Source organism: Poecilia reticulata, chromosome 6, assembly GCF_904066995.2.
Source record: "Poecilia reticulata chromosome 6, P_reticulata-male-v2, whole genome shotgun sequence".
In the NCBI taxonomy this organism is placed as follows: Eukaryota; Metazoa; Chordata; class Actinopteri; order Cyprinodontiformes; family Poeciliidae; genus Poecilia; species Poecilia reticulata.
The window spans coordinates 18114944-18138861 of record NC_088835.1 but is presented as its reverse complement, the minus strand read 5'-3'; the positions used below and the strand labels follow the sequence as shown (position 1 = coordinate 18138861).

At 40.1% G+C, this 23918-nt stretch overlaps 4 protein-coding genes across 5 annotated transcripts; 2 read left to right on the top strand and 2 right to left on the bottom strand.

The window, feature by feature from the left end:
- Positions 1-534: 534 nt before the first annotated feature.
- LOC103466115 (titin-like) lies at positions 535-8901 on the top strand. Of its 2 annotated transcripts, XM_008411490.3 has the most exons (5): positions 535-709; positions 1037-1136; positions 1900-2184; positions 2344-8160; positions 8300-8901. In XM_008411490.3, the coding sequence occupies exons 1-5, from the start codon at positions 689-691 to the stop codon at positions 8332-8334; spliced, it is 6258 nt and encodes a 2085-aa protein (XP_008409712.2). In that variant the 5' UTR covers positions 535-688; the 3' UTR covers positions 8335-8901. The 2 variants fall into 2 exon arrangements, with proteins under 2 accessions (XP_008409712.2, XP_008409711.2); XM_008411489.3 differs by having other exon boundaries at positions 1900-8160.
- Positions 8902-9091: 190 nt separating this feature from the next.
- On the top strand, positions 9092-10817 carry cib1 (calcium and integrin binding 1 (calmyrin)). Its single transcript, XM_008411494.3, has 7 exons — positions 9092-9278; positions 9598-9632; positions 9725-9824; positions 9959-10112; positions 10200-10318; positions 10429-10517; positions 10604-10817. The coding sequence occupies exons 1-7, from the start codon at positions 9228-9230 to the stop codon at positions 10623-10625; spliced, it is 570 nt and encodes a 189-aa protein (XP_008409716.1). The 5' UTR covers positions 9092-9227; the 3' UTR covers positions 10626-10817.
- Positions 10818-10853: 36 nt separating this feature from the next.
- Positions 10854-12833, bottom strand: rccd1 (RCC1 domain containing 1). Its single transcript, XM_008411493.2, has 8 exons — positions 12550-12833; positions 12232-12447; positions 11981-12140; positions 11775-11896; positions 11599-11703; positions 11305-11460; positions 11193-11222; positions 10854-11111 (listed from the first exon to the last, which is right to left on the bottom strand). Exons 1-8 carry the CDS (start codon positions 12734-12736, stop codon positions 10903-10905), a joined length of 1185 nt encoding a protein of 394 aa, XP_008409715.2. The 5' UTR covers positions 12737-12833; the 3' UTR covers positions 10854-10902.
- A 58-nt stretch (positions 12834-12891) lies between these two features.
- Positions 12892-22700, bottom strand: unc45a (unc-45 myosin chaperone A). Its single transcript, XM_008411495.3, has 19 exons — positions 22548-22700; positions 22253-22445; positions 20104-20279; positions 19932-20021; positions 19635-19802; positions 18754-18922; positions 18510-18680; positions 17845-18016; positions 17443-17743; positions 17267-17361; positions 17035-17176; positions 16763-16903; positions 16515-16642; positions 16371-16437; positions 15885-15998; positions 15676-15791; positions 15191-15308; positions 14099-14254; positions 12892-14021 (listed from the first exon to the last, which is right to left on the bottom strand). The coding sequence occupies exons 1-19, from the start codon at positions 22569-22571 to the stop codon at positions 13740-13742; spliced, it is 2823 nt and encodes a 940-aa protein (XP_008409717.2). The 5' UTR covers positions 22572-22700; the 3' UTR covers positions 12892-13739.
- Positions 22701-23918: the final 1218 nt, after the last annotated feature.

Below are 23918 nucleotides of genomic sequence, written 5' to 3'. Positions count from 1 at the left end.
TGCATTTAGTGAAGATTAGTTTTTTGTGGATGATTTGTAGACAAAATAAATGTTCTGCCAGACTTAATGTTGTTAAAGCAATATTTCTTTAAAGCATTTGAGACAAGCATATTTCCATTTGAATAGCTTAAAAATAATTTTTACCATTTTATCAGTGTATATTTGTGTATGACTTCATGAAATAACTTATGAAGCTAAAATTCCACAAGGATCTTTGTTTAAGTTGTAATATTTAGGCTTTACGTAATCTTCTACTTATATGTGGAAATTATCTATTCATTAATTCCTGTTATCATGAATTCATTCATAATAATGAAAACCATTTATTTGTTTATTATCTCATATTATTTTCAATTAATTTTACACATTGTAATTGCACTGATGTCTTCATGTTTTGTTTTTAAGGTGATTCTATCAAACAAGAGAACTACAATATTCAACTGCTGTTTTAGAGCTGATTCATACACTGTAGGGTTAACTAAGTCAAAAAGAATGAGCAGCTGCCCAGTCAGTCTCCATGCTTATTTTAGTCACTGCATGCTTCCAAAGATAAAGCAGCCAGTGACTGGCAGAGCTGTGTGTCTGCTTAAGAGATTTGGGGTTCAGTGCTCTTCATGTCTCTTGACTAGGTCTCAGAACACGAAGGATCTACATTCACATTTAATTCAAAATTCAAGGAGGTGAGAGGATGGAAAGAAGTAAAAATAATGTAAGTACGGCTGTGTTTTAATTTTTTTTAATGCTATGAAGTAATTTGTAAAAAAGCATGGACAACACTTTTATTGTGGAACTTTTTACTTTCTATGTATTTTTAAATGTTTGAGGTATAAAGAGGGTTTTAGAGTTTTAGAGAAAAATAAAATGTAATTTCATCTGACACAAGATTTAGTTGAAAATAAAATTTTAAACGTGTAATATGGGTACAAAGCCATTTTCCATTCAAATCACTTGTTAAAAGATTGAAAAAAACAATGCCATGTGTATTTGCTCATACCTTAAAGCTTCTCTGACACATTTTCATTGTTGCTTGTTATAGATGACAAATGAAGCTGAAGAAATGGCTCAGACTCTAAATATAAAAATGACCGAGGATTCTAATCCAGAGGTTTCATCATCCACCTCGGTCACTGCCCAAGGTATAGAGCACTTCCATCCTGTTGATTTTCAGTCTGGAAAACTGTATTTTAAATTAACATTGAATCAGAAATGTTATCACATTTACAAAATATTGTTTAAAGTTCCCATTCCTGCTAAATTTTGTGCCTTCTTTTGTTAATGAAATATGCCAATTACAGCAAGCAGCAGAGTGAAATGGCACTTGAAGAGTTCAGTGTACCCTTTCTCCAAGCATCTATTTCATAAATATAATATGATAAAAATCTATTTTGAATCAAAACTTAATAATTGAATTTTTTTGGAAAAGACTCTTTTAAAATACTTGAAATCTACATTCAATGAATTTCAAAAGTGTACATCCCATTTGTAATATAGATAAAAGAGATTGTGAGAAAATATTTCAAAACCTTTTCCACCTTTAATTTGACCTTAAAAATCTGATAGAGAGGTAACATGTACAAAAACACAAAAGCTACAACGCCCTAAATTCACAACTCTGTACAGCCTCAATCAAATACTTTGTTTCATTTACTTTTTCATCCAATTTTAACATTTCATCTAATTGAGTTTTGTCATCCTTCATAGGCAATCACAGCATTTTACCTTGCATCAACTACTTTTGAGAGCCACCATATGTCTTTACTGCTTTGTGGCTTCCCAGCCTGTCTTTTACCTCTGGCGGACAAAAACATTTATCAGCACATTTATTATGAATTCACTTAGCAGGTTTTAACTGTACATTTTTATTAATTCTCATTATTGGTTTTTATTTGCTCATTCCAGGTCAACCACCTTCTTCTGCAGAAAGTGAACAAAACAGGGCAACAACTGCCTCTGCAAAAACCAAGGAAAATGCCATCAGGCCAAAACTCCAGTTAACATTTAACACATTCACGGTCAAAAGTGGAGAAGATCTAAAAGTAGAGGTCCTTGTGGTTGGAGACCCTGCACCAAAGATTGAATGGAAAAAAGAAGGTCAGGCAGTTAAGGAGACATCAAGGCTGGAGATTTTAAATAAAGCGTCTTTAACTGTCCTTCACATCAGACATGGTGTCAGAGAGCATTCTGGTCAGTACTCTGTCACAGCAAGCAACTCTGCTGGGAAAGACACAACAACCATCATGGTGGTTGTTCTTGAAAAGCCATACCCACCCACAGGGCCTGTGAGGATTGATGAGGTTAATTCTGACTATGTTGTTATGTCCTGGGATCCACCTTCATATACAGGAGGCTGTCAGTTGGAGAACTATGTAGTGGAGAAACGGGAAACAACAAGTACGGAGTGGCATACTGTGTCCGCAACAACAGTTAGAACCACCATCAAAGTTACCAAGCTGAAGACAGGAAATGAATACCAATTCAGGATATCTGCGGAAAATAGGTATGGAAAAAGTGCTGCAATCACCTCTCCGGTTGTGACAGCAAAATATCCTTTCAGTGTACCTGCTTGTCCTGGCACTCCCTTAATATCCACTGTGACAAAGTATAGCATGGTGGTTGAGTGGGAGCCACCTCTCAGAGATGGAGGCAGCCCCATCGTTGGCTATCACATTGAACGTAAAGAGAAGAACAGTATTTTGTGGACCAAGCTGAACAAATTTGTTATAACTGACAGTCGCTTCAAAGCAAGTGGGTTGGAAGAAGGCATTGAATATGAGTTCAGAGTCTTTGCTGAAAACATTGCAGGACTGAGCCCATGCAGTAATACATCGGAGTGTTGCGTGGCAAGAGATCCCTGCGATCCACCTGGGAAACCTGAAGCAGTTGCGGTGACCAGGGACAGCATCACACTTCAGTGGGCAAAACCTAAATATGACGGAGGAAGCACCATCACAGGATATGTTGTAGAGAAAAAGGAGCTTCCGGATGGCAGATGGATGAAGGCGAACTTTACCAATGTTACTGACAATCTTTTTACAGTTTCAGGACTGACAGGAGGGCAAAACTATGAGTTTAGGGTAACTGCTAAGAACAGTGCGGGTGTTTGGAGTGCACCCTCAGAAAGCATAACCATTCTTGCTCAGGATGTTATTGAAGCACCCACTGCCTTTATTGATCCTAAGTTTAAGAGTGCTATTGTCATCCAAGCTGGAGAAACTTTTGTTATTGAAGCTGATTACTTTGGGAAGCCTCTCCCAGAAGTTGCATGGCTGAAAGATGGGAAAGAAATCGAGAAAGGTACGCCTAAAATAGAAGTCAAAAACACCATCACTCATACAACTCTCACTGCCAGAGACTGCACACGTGTGGATGGAGGACGCTATGTGTTGAGTCTTAGTAACAGTGGTGGAACTACAACCATTTCGGTAAATGTGAAGGTCTTAGATAGACCTGGTCCTCCTGATGGGCCACTAAAGGTGAAGGTTATAAGTGCAGAGAAATGCAACCTTAACTGGAACCCCCCTTTAAATGATGGAGGTGCCAGCATCACCCATTACATCATTGAAAAAAGGGAAACCAGTCGTGTTACGTGGACAGAGGTTGAACCTCACATTGACACTATAAGTTGCAAAGTGACAAAACTGGTATGTGGCAAAGAATACATTTTCAGAATTGCTGCTGCAAATAAATATGGGGTTGGTGATTTTTTAGAATCTCAGCCTTTTGTTGCAGAAAATCCTTTCAAGCCACCTAGTGCTCCCTCCACTCCTGTAGCCAGTGCTGTGACTGGAGATTCAGTTGTGCTAACATGGGAAAGGCCTGAGAGCGATGGAGGCTCTGAGATTGATGGCTACATCCTGGAAAAGCGTGACAAAGAGGGTGTGCGATGGACCAAATGCAACAAGAGAAGATTAAATGACATGCGCTTTAGATGTACTGGGCTTGCAGAGGGACATTACTATCAATTTAGAGTTCTGGCAGAAAACGCTGCTGGTGTGGGCACACCCAGTGAGTCTAGTGAGTACATAAAGGTATGTGAAGCTACATACCCACCTGGCCCACCGTCCAACCCAAAAGTAACAGACTATTCCAGCAGTACGGTGTCTCTCATCTGGTCAAAACCAATTTATGATGGTGGAGATACAATCAATGGATATATTGTGGAATTGAAGGAAGCCACAGCAGATGAATGGATTGCATGCACACCAAGTACAGGAATAGAGGACACAAAATACACTGTAAAGAGATTAAAAGAAAATACAGAGTACAATTTTCGTATATGTGCAACAAATTCAACCGGTGTCGGAGAACATGTGGATCTACCTGGTTCTGTAGTAACAACTGAAAAGGTAGAGGCACCAGAGATTGAACTGGACAATGCTCTGAGAAAAATTGTAAATGTTCGAGCCTGCTCCACCTTACGTCTCTTAGTTACCTTAAGAGGACGGCCAGAGCCTGAAGTTAGGTGGACAAAAGCAGACGGCACTCTAAATGAACATGCTCAAATTGAGGTAGCAAACTCCCACACTGTGTTAATAATAGAAAATGTCACAAGAAATGACAGTGGAAAGTATGTGCTGACTGCTGAAAATTGCAGCGGTTCCAAATCAGCCTTCATCAATGTGAGAGTGCTGGATTCTCCCAGTGCTCCAACAAATTTAGAAGTAAAGGATGTAAAGAGAGACTCTGTCTCCATCTCCTGGGAGCCACCTCTTATTGATGGAGGAACAAAGATTTCACACTACATAGTTGAAAAGAGAGAAGAGGCAAGGAAGGCATTCACCAGTGTTTGCAGCAACTGTGTAAGGAATTCCTACAAGATTGACAATCTACATCAGGGAAGCTATTATTATTTTCGTGTGATTGCAGTTAATGAGTTTGGCACCGGACAACCAGCAGAGACTGCTGAAGCTGTTAAAGTGTCTGAAGCTCCTCCACCTCCTGGCAAAATCACACTGAGTGATGTTACTTGCAATAGTGCCAGACTCTCATGGGAGAAGCCCGATCACGATGGAGGAAGCAAAATCACCAGTTACACTGTAGAAATGCAAACCAGAGGAGACGACGCATGGACAAAATATTCAGAGAGTAAAGCACTAGAGGTGGCCATTGATGGGATGACAGCAGGAAAGGAGTATTTCTTTAGAGTGAGTGCTGTGAATGATAAAGGAACGAGTGAACCAAAACCCCTTTTGACACCTGTCGTAGTAAAAGATAATAGTGCTAAACCTGCTATCAATCTGTTAAACAACACATTTAATGTAAAAGTAGGGAATGATCTAAAGATTGATGTACCTTTCAAAAGTTTGCCACTGCCAACAGTAGTCTGGAATAAAGAGGGAAATATGTTGAAGGAGACAAGCAGAGTAAATGTACAAACATCTGAATCCGCATCTCAGCTTTTTATCAAGGATGCAACCAGATTTGATGCTGGTGTGTATGAGGTAATCCTGACCAATGCTGCTGGAACAACATCAACTGAAATCTTTGTGAACATTTTTGAAAGGCCTGGACCACCAAGTGATATCGGTGTGGAAGAAGTTAGCGCCGACTTTGTATCTCTGACATGGCAACCCCCGCTTTACACTGGTGGGAGTGAAATAAGTAATTACATTGTTGAGAAAAGAGACATAGGCAGTTCAGTATGGCAGAGTGTGTCAGCTACAGTCGCAAGGTCATCAATCAAAGTTTCCCGTCTGACTCAAGGGACTGAATATCAATTTCGAGTTGCTGCAGAGAATCGCTATGGAAAAAGCCAATATCTTGAAACAGAAACAGTCATTGCCCAGTATCCCTTCAGACCACCTGGTCCACCGACTAACACTCATGTTGTCCAGGCCTCAAAATCTGTAATGATCATTGCTTGGGGCAAACCAGACAGTGATGGTGGCAGCCCTATCATTGGTTATCATGTTGAAAGCAAAGATCAAAGCAGTATCCTATGGACAAAAGTAAACAGAAGCCCAGTGATTGAGAACCAATACAAGGTGACAAATATTGAAGAAGGTCTGATATATGAGCTTCGTATTTGTGCTGAAAATTTGGCCGGTGTTGGACCCTGCGGTAAGCCATCTGAACCTGTCGCAGCAAGAGACCAGTGTGATGCACCTTCAAATCTCAAAGTTACCAATGTAACCAACACTTCAGTTTCACTCTCCTGGGATAAACCACACTATGATGGAGGAGCCAAAATAACAAGCTACATTGTAGAGCGCAAAGAACTGCCAGATAGCTGCTGGTTGAAGTGCAACTTTACAAACTTAATGGACACTTTTTTTGAAGTAACTGAGCTCTCTGAGGGTGAACAATATGAATTTCGTGTTACTGCAAAGAATGCGGCAGAGTGCTTTAGTGCACCCTCTGAAACCACTGGACCCATTACGGTGCAACATGATGTGGAGCCGCCCATTATTACCTTGGATGAAAAATTTAGGCAGGTGGTGGTGGTCAAAGCAGGAGATGTACTTAAAATAGATGCTGAAATTTATGGTCGCCCTAACCCCACAGTGTTTTGGCTGAAAAATGGAAGAAACATAAGCACCAAGGGAAGGGTAGAGATATTAGCAACAAAGTCCCATACGTCTCTCCTTGTCAGAGAGAGTGTCAGGAAAGATTCTGGACAGTATACTCTGACCGTACAGAACGCAGGCGGTGCCACATCCAGGGCTGTTACCTGCAAAGTGCTGGACATACCGGGCCCTCCTGCTGGGCCTCTGGAAGTGTCTGGACTATCAGCAGAAAAGTGTACTTTGTCCTGGGGACCTCCTCATGAGAATGGAGGTGCAGAGGTCATGCACTACGTTGTTGAGAAATGTGAAACCAGTCGTATTTCCTGGACCCTTGTGTATGGCGACATGATGGCAACCACTTGCAAGATAACCAAGCTCCTCAAAGGAAATGAATACATTTTTAGGGTGAGAGCAGTAAACAAATATGGAGAGGGTGAGATTTTGGAAAGTGAACCAATAAAAGCTATGGATTCCTTCACTATCCCATCTGCTCCAAGAGATGTTGAAGTCACTAGTGCTACCAGTGAGTCTATGACCATCTCCTGGAAGAGGCCTGCTTGTGATGGTGGTAGCCGTATCAGTGGTTATGTCATAGAGAAAAGGGAAAAGCACGGTGTCCGCTGGGTTAGAGTCAACAAAAAAACAGTCTATGACTTACGAGTCAAAGCTTGTGGCCTGCATGAGGGATGCGAGTATGAATTTAGAGTATTTGCTGAGAATGCTGCTGGTCTAAGTGAACCCAGTGCACCGTCCCCTCTTGCCTTGGCAGAAGATCCAAAGTTTTTACCTTCCCCTCCAACAAAACCCACCATTACTGATTCCTCCAAGTCCTCCATCACTCTGACATGGAATAAGCCACTGTTTGATGGTGGAGCACCAATTACAGGGTACAAAGTTGAATTTAAAAAAACTGCAGAGGACGACTGGACTGTAGGTGTTCAGAACACAGACAAAACAGAGTTTACAATGGCTGGACTTACAACGGGGGAAGAATATGTGTTTGTTGTTAGATCTATTAATAAGATTGGCCTGAGTGAGCCCAGTTCTGAAACAGAACCTGAACTTGCCCTGGAAAGGGAGGAGGAGCCCGTGTTCAACATCGACCCTGAAATGAGAAAGACTCTTCTCGTTAAAGATGGAAGTAGCTTTACTTTGACTGCACCTTTCACAGGCAAACCTGCTCCTAGTGTGTCATGGGAAAAAGCAGATATTGATCTAAGGGTCAGGGGACTTATCCACACCAGCAACTTCATCACCTCTATCACAGTAGAGCAGGCAACACGTGATGACTCTGGCAAATACAAAGTCAAGCTTCAAAATGTTGCTGGATCTGCTACTTTAATCATGAATGTGAGGGTTTTGGATTCACCAGGTCCTCCTATCAACATAACAGTCAAAGATGTGACTAAGAACTCTGCCACTGTGACCTGGGACATCCCTGAGAATGAAGGAGGAGGGCCTGTGAAGAGCTACCTCGTAGACATACGAGAAATTAGCAGAAAAGGTTGGACAAGACTCACGGACAAATGCCGACAGCTGTCATATAAAGTGTCTGATCTGGAAGAGGGAGGAATCTACTTCTTTAGAGTCACTGGTGAAAATGAATATGGGATTGGTGTTTCAGCTGAGACAAAAGAAGGAACAAAAATGACAGGTAAAACTAGACTAGAATACACAAAACTGTAACTTTTAATCATCATCTGTGCATTAATTTCTGATAATGCTGTGCAATAAATCTAATCTAATTTAAGTACTGTTATATAATTTAAAATAATGTTATGATTTTATTCCAGGGACAACAGACTGGGAGACCAACCAAGGGGCTTAGCTTTTCAAGCCTGTGTTGCAGCCTGACCAGATCAACTTTCTTTTTTGATTTCTAAATATTTTAGTTGTTTTTTTAAACTATTTGTTTAGTCATATTTGTGTTGGGAATTTTGATTTGGAATAGCCAATAATTTACATATTAAAGCTTGTCCTAATGGTTTTTTTTTTACATTTAGAGTTCTTGCTAAAATGAACTTTATGACTAAGATTTTTGTTTATAAATAGAATAAATGCATCCATGTATTATTTTTTGGTTTAGAAACAATAAATTGACTATATGACAGTAATACAATGAATTTTGTTTCATTAAAAATTAAAGAAGTAGCACATTTACTTTAGAATTTGTATGGCAATACAAAATGTATCACAAAAGTATAAAAAAATGTTAAAGTGTATAGTGTACTTCAAATAGTTTGAATAAATAAAACCAAATAGAATCATTTTATTCAAGAAAAAAAAGTTTGGATTTTGACTATTTTGTTAATCACCAAAAAATGTATTAATGGAGGTGATGGTGCTTGCATCTGTGTTTATACAAATCAGTAAAATCATTTAAAATAATTTGTGACAGCAGGGAAGGTAATCCTTGCGTTTTTGTTTAATTCTTTTTTATTGTTCTGTCAGTTGTAGTTACCAGTACGGCCTCTAATTAATAATGCACAATCACATATATTTATAATTATATATATATATATATTTTTTTTTTTTACAAAAGTACAGTAAGGCACAGGTTACGTCATTTGAAGCCGTTACGTAGACAAACGGGGGCGGGACCACGGGCGGAGAGGGTGCGCTTACAAGAAGCCGGAAGTAGGCCGAACGGTCACAAACATTTTAGCTTCGTTTTAGTTCACGGTACTGACAAAAACAGAAATATTGGTCTGACAGTTCAAAATGGGAACAACGGCAAGTCAGCTGCCAAAGGACTCGCTTTCAGAATACCAGGTAAATAAACAATTACTTCTAGAAAAGTTTGTTTTAAACTCGTGAAAAAGCGAGAAGAAACGTAACAGCTAGGCCAGATGTTTTAAAATGTGAAAAAAGGGGCAACTACCTCAGATAAAATAGTTTGCATTACTAGAGTAGTTGTTTATATGTTTTAAACCTCAACTGACGTTTATTTTCTCCACCTGTTGTAAGCTTACTGTTGCAATATTACTATGGCTCACTAAAGGCACTAGTAGGACTTGGAAACTTGAGGAGGGACTATTTTTCTTTAATCGTTGGGTTTTAAAAAAATATTAATCTTTCAATCAAATTTTAGGAGCTGACCTTTCTGACAAAACAGGAAATTCTACTGTAAGTGACAATTTTTAGGCAAGTTAAGGTAATTTAAAACTACGAGAGCCTCCGATACATGATTAAGTTGTTGGTGTTGTTTTATGTATTAGTGCGCACAGGAGATTCACAGAACTACTAGGCAGAGATGAAAGAAACCATCCAAACCCCAGAGTACCAATGCAAGTCATCCTTACTCTGCCAGAGCTGAAGGTGACCATCATTATTATTTTACCATGTATAATAATGTTTTCTTTTTAGTTCTTGTTTACATGCTGTTGGGTTGTATAATAAATGTGCATTATATAGGATACAAGCAATGACCTTTGAACTTGCTCTTGTAACAGTCCAACCCTTTCAAGACAAGAATCTGCCAAGTATTCTCCACATCTGAAGATAAAGATGGAAGCCTGACGTTCGAAGATTTCCTGGATCTTTTGAGTGCCTTCAGTGACTCTGCCACTCTCGAAATCAAATCCCACTATGCTTTCCGTATATTTGGTAAGTGAAATAGATTGAGCTGGTTAACTTTATGTAGGCAGACAGCAGTGTTTGTATTAAATAATATACATAATTCTATATTTTTAGACTTTGATGACGACGGCACTCTTGATCACAGTGATCTGGAGAAGTTGGTTAACTGCTTGACTGGTGAGACGGAGGACACAAGACTGACCAGTGAAGAAATGAGGCAGCTCATAAACAACGTGAGTTCACTTCTCTTTGGGGATATGAGGAGGAAATCTGGGGCACTAAAATATGTTTCTCCAAGTTGGTACACTGAGGCATCATTCGGTTTCATTTGCTTTCCATTTAGATCCTTGACGAGTCCGACATCGATAAGGATGGGACAGTGAACTTATCTGAGTTTCAGCATGTCATTTCAAGATCTCCAGACTTTGTCAGGTTTGTCTTGTTGCATTTTCCTTGCAAATGTTCATTATTCGCTGATTATTATTATTATTCACTCCTGATATTTAATTTCCCCACAGCTCTTTCAAGATTGTGCTGTGAAGACTTACTACTATGCAGTGGAAATGTATCCGTCTTTAATTTTCATTTCATTTTAAGCAAAACCAATTTTAGTCACTTTCCTTAAATTATATTTACCTCTTACTTTATCACTTTAACAGTTGAAAAAAAAACAATGAAAAAAATTGTATTCCATTTTTTTTAATCTTTTCTTGAATAAAAAATGTTAAACTATCTGCTCCCCAAAGTGTCTTTAAATATGAACAAAAATGACAAAACATATTTTAATCATAAATGTTAAAGTATTTGTTGACGTTTCCTAGCATGTAGTCCAAAGTTCACTGCCGGTGCTCACGGGGGGTAATTCTGGGACATTTTTCAGTACTTCCTTCTTGACAGCTGCAGTAAAAGTGTTCCATGACCCACAAACCACATCAACAACATGCAGGTTCTCATTCCTGAAAAACTCCACACACTGAGGCTCGTCTAAACTGGAAGTTGTTTGGTGCCCAAGTTGGCCGTATTCTCCTGAAAACACGAGAGAAGAGAGTTGGGAAGGCTCATTATTAACTGGTTGGTCTAAAAATGTCTTGTCTGCGTCAAACTTACCCCATCCCCATGTGTAAAGATAGCCTGTTGCTGAATGAGAAAATATGCATATCAGCTGCTCGTTCTAAAACAATCATTGGCAGCACAATTAACCTTCAACTGCATTCCTTACTTGTTACTGCAGCTGTGTGCCGGGATCCACAGCTGACTGTACTGATCTCGCATGACGGACTGACATCAACCAGAGCTGGGAATGCCTGGATTGAAATGAACACTTCTTCATGTAGCTCTTCATCAGGACATGTGCTGAAACTGCCGCATCGTTCTCCTGTTCAATGCATTGAAGGATATTGCTGTTAAATGAGCAACAAACGGAAAATGGAATTTTACTGCAACCGAGTAGGGAAGACGAGTGTTGGTAATCTGCTGGATTTAAGGGTTTACTTTCTGAAACATTCCGACAAACCTGCTTGCTGATCACTTTTCTGTTGTGAAGCTTTCCTCAAACCACGTGATGGAAGTCCAAGTTGACCGCTTTCATTCCAGCCCCACACATAGAGGTCACCTCCATCTGAAATAAAAGAAATTTTTTTGCTTTCTCCGCTTGGGGTCTGTGATATAATTATTTGATTTAAAACTTACCGCCAACACAGACAGAGTGCCAGCCTCCTGCAGCCACAGACCTCATGGACATCCCCCACAGAGCCTCCACTGTCCTGGGCTCCTCCTCAGGGATGAGTCCTCCATGCCCCAACTGGCCGTGGCTATTAAAGAAACATGTCTGCTGACAAACCAAAACATGCACAAGAGAGCTTAGACCAGAATCCCCAGACGTGTATGAGCTCTACCTGCCCTGACCCCAGGTGTAAACGGCTCCAGCAGCAGTCAGAAGGACGGCGTGTTCTCCACCCAGTGCGAGGCTCTTGGCTTGGAGGTGAGAAGACAAGGAGCGGAAAATGGGGGGCTTGGAGGAAATGTATCCTCCTGGGACCAATGGCAAATTCACATCTACATCAGAAGACAAAAATAAAAAAATAATTACAGAGCAGCTAGTTGATGCAAATCTTTCTCAGTTGTACAAACTCCAAAAGCAATATACCAGAGTTCTGCGACTGAGTCATCTCCATGCTCCATGATGGAGCCTTATCCTTGCTTTGCAGATCCCAGGATTCAATTCTGCCTGGGAAAGCAAGGGTAAGATGCGTTTCACTGATTGCTGCATCTTGACAGCCACTGGTGTTCACTGTTATAGGACTGAAGGATTCATTGGAGGAGATGGATGCACAGAAACCAGCCAAACGCACGCAACTGTCCTCTGGAGGATCAGAAAACACAGCAAGTTTGTAGCCAGTCACTTTCTGTTCCATCAGTTAAAACATGCATTGCAGACGAAGTATTTTCTAAATAATAAACCTACCATCTAAAAACAAAGATGCTCTCCGACTCCAACTTGCTCTGATTTTACTTCTACCTATATGGTTCACCAGGTCCACGGGAACGCATACTTTCTCTTGCCCCACAACGCTGTTACTTTCTTCTTTTTCCGACTTATCCGGCACGGATATTTGAGCAAACGCATTGAAGCCAAACCCAAACCAGCGCATTTAACTCGCTTTAGTCTTTCGTCTTCCTTCGGAAGCCCAACACAACGCGGATTCTACAAACTGTGTACAGGAACCAACCGGAAGAACTGCGCATGCGCTTCTCCAACCACATGACAGCCGCGTTTTGGTTTACAATCGTAATCAACTGCACACAATTGCTTCGCAGAAAGTTTATTTTCATGATCTTCAACCGCTCCAGTAAAAACGATACAATACAAAACACACCAGGAATGTAGTGATTCGGCAAAAATTGAAACCAAAAGTGACAATTTCAACTGGTGCAAAAATAGTACATTTCTATGCAGGATGTAGGAAAACAAAGCATAATTTGCATTGATAAAACAAATACAGAGTAGATCAATAACCAACAACCACATAGGTCAAGAACAATAGGCCCCATTTGAGAACCAGCATCGGAATCCACAGTAACTTTTTCATGTGCTTCAGTATTAGGCTATTGAAAGAAATGTAGGTAAATGCAAACGATTGGAGTCACACCGAAATGCTTTGGACAATTATGTGAGAATGGAGTGTTTTTCAGCTGGCTAGGTGTTATGTTAGTTATCTATGCATTGCCAGTGCAGTATTTAATCAGATCACAATGATTACCTGACAAGATTTAGCTTAAACGGATTACCTGTGATCCATGCTCAAACTGTACATAAACAAAGGAAATATGAGCTAAAATAAAACAGTTTTATTCTGCGTGCTAGTCTGTAAACAGTGAGTCCTCAACGATTGCGTATTTTTGGTATAATGCACATCCTGAAGATGAAAGGATCAAAAAACTTTGAGTGTATTAAAGTGTCTATTAAAGGTTATCTGTGTCCACATGCGTTTTATATGCTGAAATTGTAGAACCCACTTTAATAAATGTCCTATTGCTTTTTACCATTTTTTTGCTCAGATGAGATGTCCTTTTAATAACTCGCTGCAGGCAAAAATTAAGATTTCTTCACTTTTCACTTCCAAAAGGCACATTTACACTCTGCAGGAGTGTTTTTCAGGGCTCAGTTCCTTTGCCCTTGTCTTCCTTGCTCCGAATGATGCCATACTCCACTGCTTTATTTAGACAGTTCTGAGCGACCTTGGAAACAGGATCTACTGCGCCTTCTCCTCCCTTTGCAAGGACAGTGAGTATCTCCAAAGCTTCACTCTCCATAAGAGCCTCAGCCAGACCTTTCTCCGCCTGCATCATGTTCTGAACTATGACCGCGCCGCGGTGACGCAGGTCAGATATTTCACTGAGCAGCAGAGCCTGGAAAATCTCCAGCCAATGGGTTGTCTAGGAAGGATGAAGCACAGGAGTCAAGCAGAGAATAAGTGCAGCATTTAAGAATACGTAAGTAAAGGTTTTCTTACAGTTCCAGGGATTCGAGGGCAGAGCTCTGGCTGTTCGGCAGTCAGCATGGCCAGCGTGCCTGCAGCAGCTTTTCGGAGCCTTTCATCCTCTTCTCCGCAGTAAAGCACGAGGAGCTTCAGGCGATCGTTCCCTGTGGCTAAGAAGAGCTTCTGCACCTGAGGACAAACGGCACGACTTTATTTATCAGTCGTTCTTAAGATTTAGTTTTATGGTGCCTTGTGAAAATATAGCCCAAAAACAGCTTTCCTTTTTTAGATATGTACATAAACTGTAAAATTAAAAAACATATATTTCTTTGGATGTAATTTTAAATATATTAACACAAAGAAGTGCATAACTGTGGAGCAGAAAGGAAAATACACCATGTTTCAAATCTGAAAAGTGTGGCTTGCTTTTATATTCAGTCCAATTTTTTCTTTGAGCCCAAAATAATATCCAGAGCAATCCTATTTACTCCTGTCACAAAAGGAGTAAATAGGATCCCCCTGTGTGTAATTTAATTTGAATATCAATCTGTTTCATAAACAGCTAGATTGTTTATGAAACAATCTAGCTGTTTCATAAACAACTAGATTGTTTATGAAACAATCTAGCTGTTGAGGAATTTTATTGAACATGAAGACCAAGGATCACGCCAGATAGATCAAGTTATGAAGAAGCTTAAGCCAGGGTTAGATTATAAGACAATACCTCAGGCTCTCTATTTGCAGTTTGGCAAGTTTTGCAGTCGGAAAAATGGGAATAACCAGTGCTCCAAAAATGTGGGCAAAACCTTAATGCTCACATTAAAACCTTTTTATATTGAGCTGGTTATTCCCATCTTTTGTAGTCTTTCAGAACCAAACACATATTTACTTTTTCCCCTTTTTTATACACTGGAGTTGTGCCCGCTACTTTTCAGCTCAAGCTATGCAGGGAACATAGACAAAACTTCACAATAACGCACCACTTTGTGATTTTCCTTCATAAAATATCCCAGTAAAAAATGTTGACATTGGTGGTTGTCAAGTGACAACATGTGAAAAAGTTTAAGGGATATGAACACTTTTGGGGGTTCCTTTTTATGATGGCGTTAAAGATATATGTGTTACCTCTGTACTCAAAACTAAATTACACATGCACTCAGTGGCAGCAGCTCGGACCAGCTCATTCTCTTCAAACATGTAGCCTTCAATCTTTGGCAAGGCTTTTTCCTTGATGATCTTTTGCCTGTGGAAAGAATATAAAAATGAACGATTCTAAAAAAATACATCTATCAAGGCAAGCATGGCAAAGTACAGTGTAACTTAAAGGAGAGCAAAAAAGTTGAAGAATAATGAATCAGTTAATGAACAAAACAATAAACAATTGTGTCTGGTTTGCATAATCCAACTTTTCACGGGAGTTTGCTATTTAAAAGGGCATTATAGATTCTACTTAAAAAATGGGCATCGAAATAGATAACGTGATCCTAACTTTAAAAAAAAAAGAGACCAAAAAATTTTAACTGGAACCACATGAGCTCATATTGATTTCAGTAATCCCAACAGCCTTTGCATATTTATTTCTAGGGAAACGCTTCCCCCTACTGGCCAACCTGAGTCTTTCACTGATGCCAGCCAGATTGGTGAGAGCCATCAGAGATTCGAAGTTTTGCAGCAAAGTGCACTCCAGATGTAAAAGGTTCACGAGCGGTCGCACCACCTCATAGATCTGCCAAAGCACGAGGAAAATTCAAGACACATTCAGTGTTTGCATTGTTATAGTCAAATCTACTTTTGTGGGTTTTTTTTGTTTTTTTTTTACCCGCTCTCCTGGAAAGGCAATCTCTGGGTTAGATGTGATGGCTATTTTTGCCAGGGCTTGTGCAGCTTTGACCTTTCCTACGTCTGTGTTGTCAGTTGCAAGGGGGATCAAAGCCTTTTGAAAGGGATGATCAATAATTAATTCTTCTAGCACAGAGTTTGGATTAGAGTGCAGGTTGAAGCGGGCATACATTGACTCGCAAAAGTATTTCAACGGGATTTTATGTGAAAGATCAACTGAAAAGTGTGTTCTATGTACGTTTCATTAAAGATTATTAAGAAAATAAAATGCATGGAAAACCTCAAATTTAGCTTTGTTTACATTTAGAAAATATTTCTTTTTTCACAATTCAACACTACTTTGTGTTAATCTCTCATGTAAAATCCCAAGTAAAACAAATTGGTGTTCCTCTGATGAAACGCGACACTTACAAATTGATACATTGATACTATTTATACAAATATACATTGTATTATTGTGTTTTACCTTTCCTCCCCCTTGTGCCACCAGTGGACCTCTGTCCTCCTGGCGATCAACTAAAGCCAGGAAAACCCTGCAAGGACAAACAGTGTGTCAAGAAACCTACAGAAAAACTGTCTAAAGAAGAATGTTTGCTTCTTTTGTTATTACCTGGCAATAAACTCCCTGCAAGCTTCTGTGAGGGCAGGACTCTCCTGTTTGACCATACACACCAACGCTGACACAACACCAGCTTCCAGAAGTTTACCAAGCCTTTTCTCCACAAAGGATGGTGCATCCTAACAGCAAAAGAGATTCGCATTCAAAATGATCGCACTTAAGTGATGATACATTAGAAAATATAAAGCAGTTTGGCATTACAACTAATCAGTCCCTAAAAAGAAGCAAGTGTGACACACCTTTGGATGCTCCTCAGGCACATGCTGCTTTGCATACTTGGCCAGCTCCACCAGCTGAGGGTCTGGTTTCTCCACATCGTAGCTGTTGGTGCAATTTACCAATGTGGAGCCCACAGCAAAGAGAACCGTCTTATCTTCCGACTGCATGAAACCAAACAGAAGCACACAACAAGAATGTGATCTAGTGGTGAAAGTAGATCCCTCCATGACTCCTTAAATATTTAAAAAGGTTTGTTTCTCTTGTATGCAGAAAATGAAAAGATCAGTACAACCTTTGCCAGATCAAACATGGCCAACAAAGCGTTTTTGTCTTCCACTAGGTCTTCCTTCACATCGGCGTCAAAAGTGAGGTAGGCGAGACCTTCCACAGACCAACGGCGAGACGTTGGGGGAAGAGACTCATTACACAACCACCTAAGAAGAACAGAGATGGAACAGCTGCAACCCAAAATTCCCTGCTATATGTTGCTAGGCTAGGATAAAAACATAATCAGGAGCACGAACTTCCTGCACTGCTTGGCGAGCTTGAGCGTGGATCCCTCTGCAAATTGCTTCATGCTGAAATCTGTGCCTCCTGCTGATCCAAGCTTACACAAGCCCTGCACAGCAACCCACACAATACAGTAAGTTTTTCTTTCACTAGATTGTTTTTATTCCCTCTATCAGTTTGCGACACTTACCACAAGAGCTCTCACACGTATCCTGTCATTCTCACTCTTCTTGTAGAGGTCCTTCAAGAGCGCCACGCCGTTGGCTGTGATGAACGAGGCTCTCTTGGCCTTGCCTGCAGCGTGGATGAGAGCCTCCACGGCAACCTGTTGGTGAGTCACATCTTCTGAAGCACAGAGAGAGATAACGGCGTCCATCATCCCAGACATTTCCAGAGTGATGTTGCCCACATCGCTCGGTCCTTGGAGGAGCACAGAAACTGTCTGAATGGCACGCAGTTTGCCGTCTAGGCCAGACCGTCTGAAGTGTTCCCTATCAAGCAAAAAAAAAAATAAAATTCTGTGAATTATTTTTCTTTTTCAAGGGAATGTAATGATTCATTTCAGAAGAAGTTTTAGAAAGATTTGACTTACTGCACGTATTCTTCGCAAAGTTTATTGAAGTTTTCTCTCTCTTTGTCGCTCTTGAGGTCATCATAGAGCTTGCTAAGCAACACAGAGCAGCTCATGTGAGTGTTTTCTGTAAGAGGCGGCCCCTCCGAGAGCTCAGCAACAGTCCCAGCCACCTGCAGGATTTTCTTCAGCCCTACAAAGGAACAGAGTGTTCTTTGTCTCAGACAAAACTTCTGGCAAATATTCTTCAGTGCTGTGTAAATTTTTACACACTTTTATGTCTGAGGTCAAATCAAATATTATTAGAGAAAGATAAACTGAGTGACTTAAAAAAAGTAAGTTATGGTTTCATTTATCAAGTGACAAAAGGAAGAAAACATTTCACATAGGGTCTGGATGGTTTTGACAGACTTTTCTCTTAATACACGAAACCATCATTTGAAAACTAAATTTTATATTTAGTCAGATCACCAAACAAATTATAATATCAAACACAGGTAACCTGAACTGTTTAAGCGCGCCATATAAACTAAAACCGAAGACCTCCACTTAGAGGCAAATGCTTCTTCACATCACTGTTTTACCTTCTCAATATGCGATGCAACAGCAACATGCAGAAAATACTTGTTATGCATCCATGAAAGCACTGACATGGGTTCTTGTTTACATGCAGGTGTGTTTCCTACCCTGGTCTATCACCCATAACGAGAGGGAGTTGTCAGGGTTCTTCAAGGACTTGCGGGGTACTTGCTTGACCAGGAGGTTGATGGCGCTGTCTCTGCCTGGCCCAGACACATTTTGGGCTGGAATCATTTCCAAAAGGTGGCGTAGCATCGAACGCAGCTCCTTCGACGGTTCTGTGCCAAATTCACAAAGAAATTTACCCCAGTGGTATAACGTCACAGAGTGTTGCCAAGTCCAGGTACTCACCAGGAAGTATGGCTTCATCTTTGCCTCTAATCTCTCTTTTCATGCCCTCTGTCAGAGCCTCAAACATCACCTGCAGCAGGTGGCATGCAGCCAGAGACACAGTGGAGGCTGCTGACCCCATTACTGCACACAGCTGTTCCATTCCCAACTCATTCACGATCGCCATGGTCTGAGAATAAAACAGCGAATGTCAGCATGTTACCACGTATTTTATCGCCTGAAGAACAAATGCCAGAGATTGTCTCCTTTCATCTTAGTCCAGTGGAGAAACTTTAGCAGAAGTTTTTTTTTTGTTTTTTTTTTTTTGCAATTTTAGAAATCAACTAAATGTTCTATTTTCAAATTTTTCTTTAAAAAAATTTATCTGAGAAGATTTCTAATTCTTGTTCAATTCAGGCTCAATACTAACAAGTAAATACTAAATGAAATTAATACTAGATTATGACCAATTATGCAAATATTTTATTTATGTGGAATACAATAAAACCTCTAAACCCATTAAATGGCAGTGGAAATTTTATTGCCAACAACTGAATAAATGTTTGAGGCAACTGGCAATCAGTATTTTACTACACCGTAAAGGAATAGATTTTTTTTCCTCCAAAGTTTGGGGGATCATCAAGATTTTTGTTTAGAAAATTTGAGACAGGCCTTGGTGATCTATTTGGAGACAGGCCTTTGTGATCTATTTGTCCAGATGTGTTTTTTTTTTTTTTTTTTTACCTTTACATGGATTTTACTTTAAGTTACCACCAAAGTGAATACATTTGAACAGATAAATGAGGAGTTAATCTTTGGTATACTCTCATTCACATTCCACAAATGGAAAGAAATAGCAGGAAGAGTTAACATTTTTGTCTTTTGATTTAAATAATATTTACTCTTGATTGGTGTCCTGTGCACAATCCTACTAAGGTCCTGAGACCAGACAGGACAACATCTTCCTGTTTTGATGACAGAAGTTTCTGGATCAGCTTCACTCCATCATTGCGGAAGATCTGCTCGGCTCCTCCCTCGTCTCGGGACAATACCACTAAATTCTGAGCTGCCTGAAAAAAAAAAAAAAAGGAAAAAAAAACTTTTTGGTGAATCACATTTTTACAGATAAATAATGAAAATTCGAATATATTGACAAGTAAGCAAGAACGGTTTAGTCTGACTATGCGAGCCATCTGTACCTTCTGTCGATCGGAGTCTTTAGCAGAGGAATCTAAGAGGACGGAGAACATCTGCTGCACACGAGTGTCTGTGGAGTTTAGCTGTGCTGACTAAAGATTGAAGGGAGAAGATTTGAATTAGCTTCAGTTTCACCAGGGACCCTGATTCATGACTTACTCAGCCTCACGTCACCTTCTGCTGGATCTGTGCTCCCAGCTGTCTGAGCAGGTCCTGGAAAGCTCGGTTTTTGGGCTCTAGCTGGGCACACTTCTGAGTATCCAGGAAAGCTTGGTCGAGCCGACCGAGCTTCTGGTATGCCTGAGCTCGCCGAAACCTGGCTTTCACGTCGCTGGGGTCCGTGTCAAGAGCTGAAAAGGGAAGACAGTGGTAGGGTCGACAATTGATATTCACATGAAATTCTGAACTAAAATAAGAAGTCATAGTACACAGTCTAACGTCCTATTAAAACCCACAACCCTGCACTTAATGCCTTTGATTCAGAGGGTGAGGAATATAATATAGATAATATCTCAAGCTTATCCAGTGGACTCTGTTGTCTTCTATCCAGTAAGTCAAATATTTTACAAAGTAATTGCAGCTTGTCGACTTTGAAATGTATCTGCTGTTATTTTTAGTTGCTTCCATATACAGCTTAACTGAGCTTTTGTAAGTTAGTGTAAAATAATAAATGTAATCTCTATGTCTGGCAATAATTAGATTAACTGATACATTTGTTTTTAAAAGCTGTATGATATTAAGAAAACATACAATCAAGAGATTATTGTTGACATCAGTTGCTAGAGTAATTAACTCGCTTTGTCACCCCCCCTTACCTACTGTCACTCTACATGAATATCTCTGTAGCTGAGATCTAAAACAGGTTCGGCTATTAACAGCAGTGAGAAAGAGTTCAACCGAACCAATAAATTATCAGCATGCAGAGCAGGAAGAGCAGAGCACAACACTTGAAATATGATTGCCTTCCAAATACAGTGGATCCTTAGAATACAGATTGAATTCATTTGAGCAGGCAGTTGCCCAGATAATGTGGCTGTCGAAACAGGTTTCCACAGCTAAAATAATTGGTTCTACACAGTGTCAGCTTCAAAACTCACATAACAACCAGCATCTGTCATACTGAGCATACTATATGCATCATTCCTTTAGAATCGTTTTTTTGCTAGAGGCATCACATTGTAAAACATTAATAAAACTATAAATAATAAAGACACTGCAGTTTCTAAGGGAGGACTTTATGTTTGAAAAGTTTAACAGGGAGGTTTTGAGAAGGAAAATCTTACTTCCTTGTACCTCCAATGGGGGCATCATTGCCACTGTTGGCTTTTTTGCTTCTAGAAGGCAAAGTGAAAACAGTAAGACAAAGTCAGGCATAGGGACGGGCAGCTTGTGTACTTAACATAGCCATCCTACACATTCCTCTGTGGAGGAAAATGTGTGTTCAGGACAATCCTAAGCCATTTCACTCAAAAGACAAAACAAATAAATAAATTATTAAACCTGCAGTGATGATCATATTTTATTATTCAGCTCTAGTGAAGTGAAGTTGAAACAAAACAAACAAAAACCATTCAATAGCGACCTAAAAAAATGATTCCAGGTGTGAAAATGCATAGGTTTTTAAGGTATTAAACTACTCTGACTTAATCTGACCTACACTTACTTAGTTGCTTATTTTAGACAAAGACATCTATATTTTGCTCCCATTTTCTCATATTTATTGGAGGTCATAAGTTGTTTACACCAAGAACAAGAAGGTCTATGTTCAAATTCTGACTTGGGGTCTCTCTGTCCTTTCCGCATGTGCATAGTTTATTTCACAGTACTTCAGTCTTCTCAAGCAGTCCAAAAGTATACATGTCAGGTCAATTGGTGGAGTGTCCAAGTGTCTCCTTGGTCTCCATGTGTTGCGCTGTGAAGTACTTGTAGCCTGTCCAAGATTTACCCCACCTCTCTCCTAACTAACCCATTGCAATGATAATTAAAGAACTAATGGATGTCTTTCACAATTCAGTGTACTTGGATACCTTCATATGTTTAGTTCTTTCCTTGCTTTTTATTCACTTTCATGGTTATCTGTTGTTTTGTACATTGAAAACGTATCCATTGTTGTAGTACCTTCTTAATAAGTACTGAACGGTGCAACCCGTTTTGTGGTCACCTTCAACTGTGGACATTAATGAATTTTAGCAGCCTGAATGAATGCTTTGTAAACAAGCTGAAAACCTACAATTTCTGCAATAGATACCGATGCGACACTATAGTGCTTTAAAGCAGCATGTGATAGAATAGAATAGAATAGAATAGAATAGAATAGTCGAACCTTTGGAGGCATCAGCCTCTGCTTTGCTGTACTCCTCCAGTTTAAGGTAGCAGGCAGATCTGTTGCGGTATAGTACAGCGATGTCTGCCTGGCTGTCAGTCAGCTTCAGCGCTTTGGTGTAGCAGCAGAGAGCTCCCTGCATGTCTCCTGCCTTGAAGAGGGTGTTCCCCTCCTCCTTAAGGGCTGAGGAGTCCTGGATTCAACAGCAAAGGTGAGCAACGGACTGTCAGAAAGCTTTCCAAAATATGCTTAATGAAATAAAAATCAGCCGAACGGCTCACTGCAGCTTCCTTACCTTCTGCCTTTCACTTTCACTCATCTTTGACTAATTATACACAGCAAGATGTGACTTTATATGTTGAATTTGTATTCAAATATCGCTCATATTATCACGCACGGTGCAAACTCTTAACATCTCCCAGTGCTTCCTGGAGTACGTAGCACGTTCGTGACGTTTACGCACAAACCACGCCCCTCCCCTCCTACGCCGCTTTACCATAAAAGGAAGAAGGCAGCCAAATCATTCTTGTCTCCAGCTCTACTTTATTTGGTTATGGTAACTTTGCGGTTTTCTTCAGTGCACACTGACAAAGATAGCTACATCAAGCCACATTTGTGTTTTAACCTAATTGAAACAACAATGCATAACAAGGTATAAGTAGCATCTTAGGTGTCATAACAAAGAAATCCTTCGTTAGTTAAATGCTTTACAATAACAGCCCTGTCAACCAAATAGTATTTCTAAAGACACAAGCATTTCATTGTGACAAGGGAAGAGCATATAATTATCAAATTAGAATAAGATAAATTATGTTTGTTTCGAAAATAAAAAAAAACAAAAAACAATCTAACATATTTTGTCGATTCATTACGCACTTCTGATTTGACAGTTGTCCAGCAGACAGTACATTGGCACTCTTCACAAGGAAGATAAGCCACAATAGGCCATTGCTGGAAAAGCTGGCTGTTCCCAAGGTGCAACTGGAAAGTTGATTGGATGGAAAAACTACAGCAGAAAAAAACTGCACAAGTAACAGGGAAAACCACAGGCTTGAGATGAGTTGAAGGAAGGCCCATTCAGAGGTTGAAGCATTTCTGTACCTGGCTTGTTTCTGGAGACAGTACTTCAAGAGTCACGACATACAGATGTGCCCAGCTTTTCAGGTGAAGGAAACTTTGCATTTGTTTTGGACCTCAAGGGTCTAGGATCTTGGAGGACAGCAAAGAGGCATTGGAATCCGAGATGCTTGATCCAGTGTTGAGTTTTTTCAGTCAGTTATGATTTAGGGAGCCATGTTATTGACTGTGTTGGTTGACAAGTGGCTTGAAGTGACCTTAGGGCATTATATAGCTTCTGGGCTCATCTATTTGGAGCCTAGAAGCTAGATATGCCTCATTATATACCTCCATCTGTGCATTGGCCCGGATGAACAGGCCAATGCACAGATGGATAGACAGATTTGGTGACAAGCTATGGAGATGCTAATTTTATTATCCAGCAGGACTTGGCAACTGCCCATATTTCCACAATTACCATACTTACAGCATTGACCAGGGTATCATATTGCGTGTTGGGTGTGGTCAAGAGGAAAATAAGAGACAACAAACCTAACAATACACATATGCTGAAGGCCACTGTCACAGGAACCTGGGTTTTCTTAGAAAT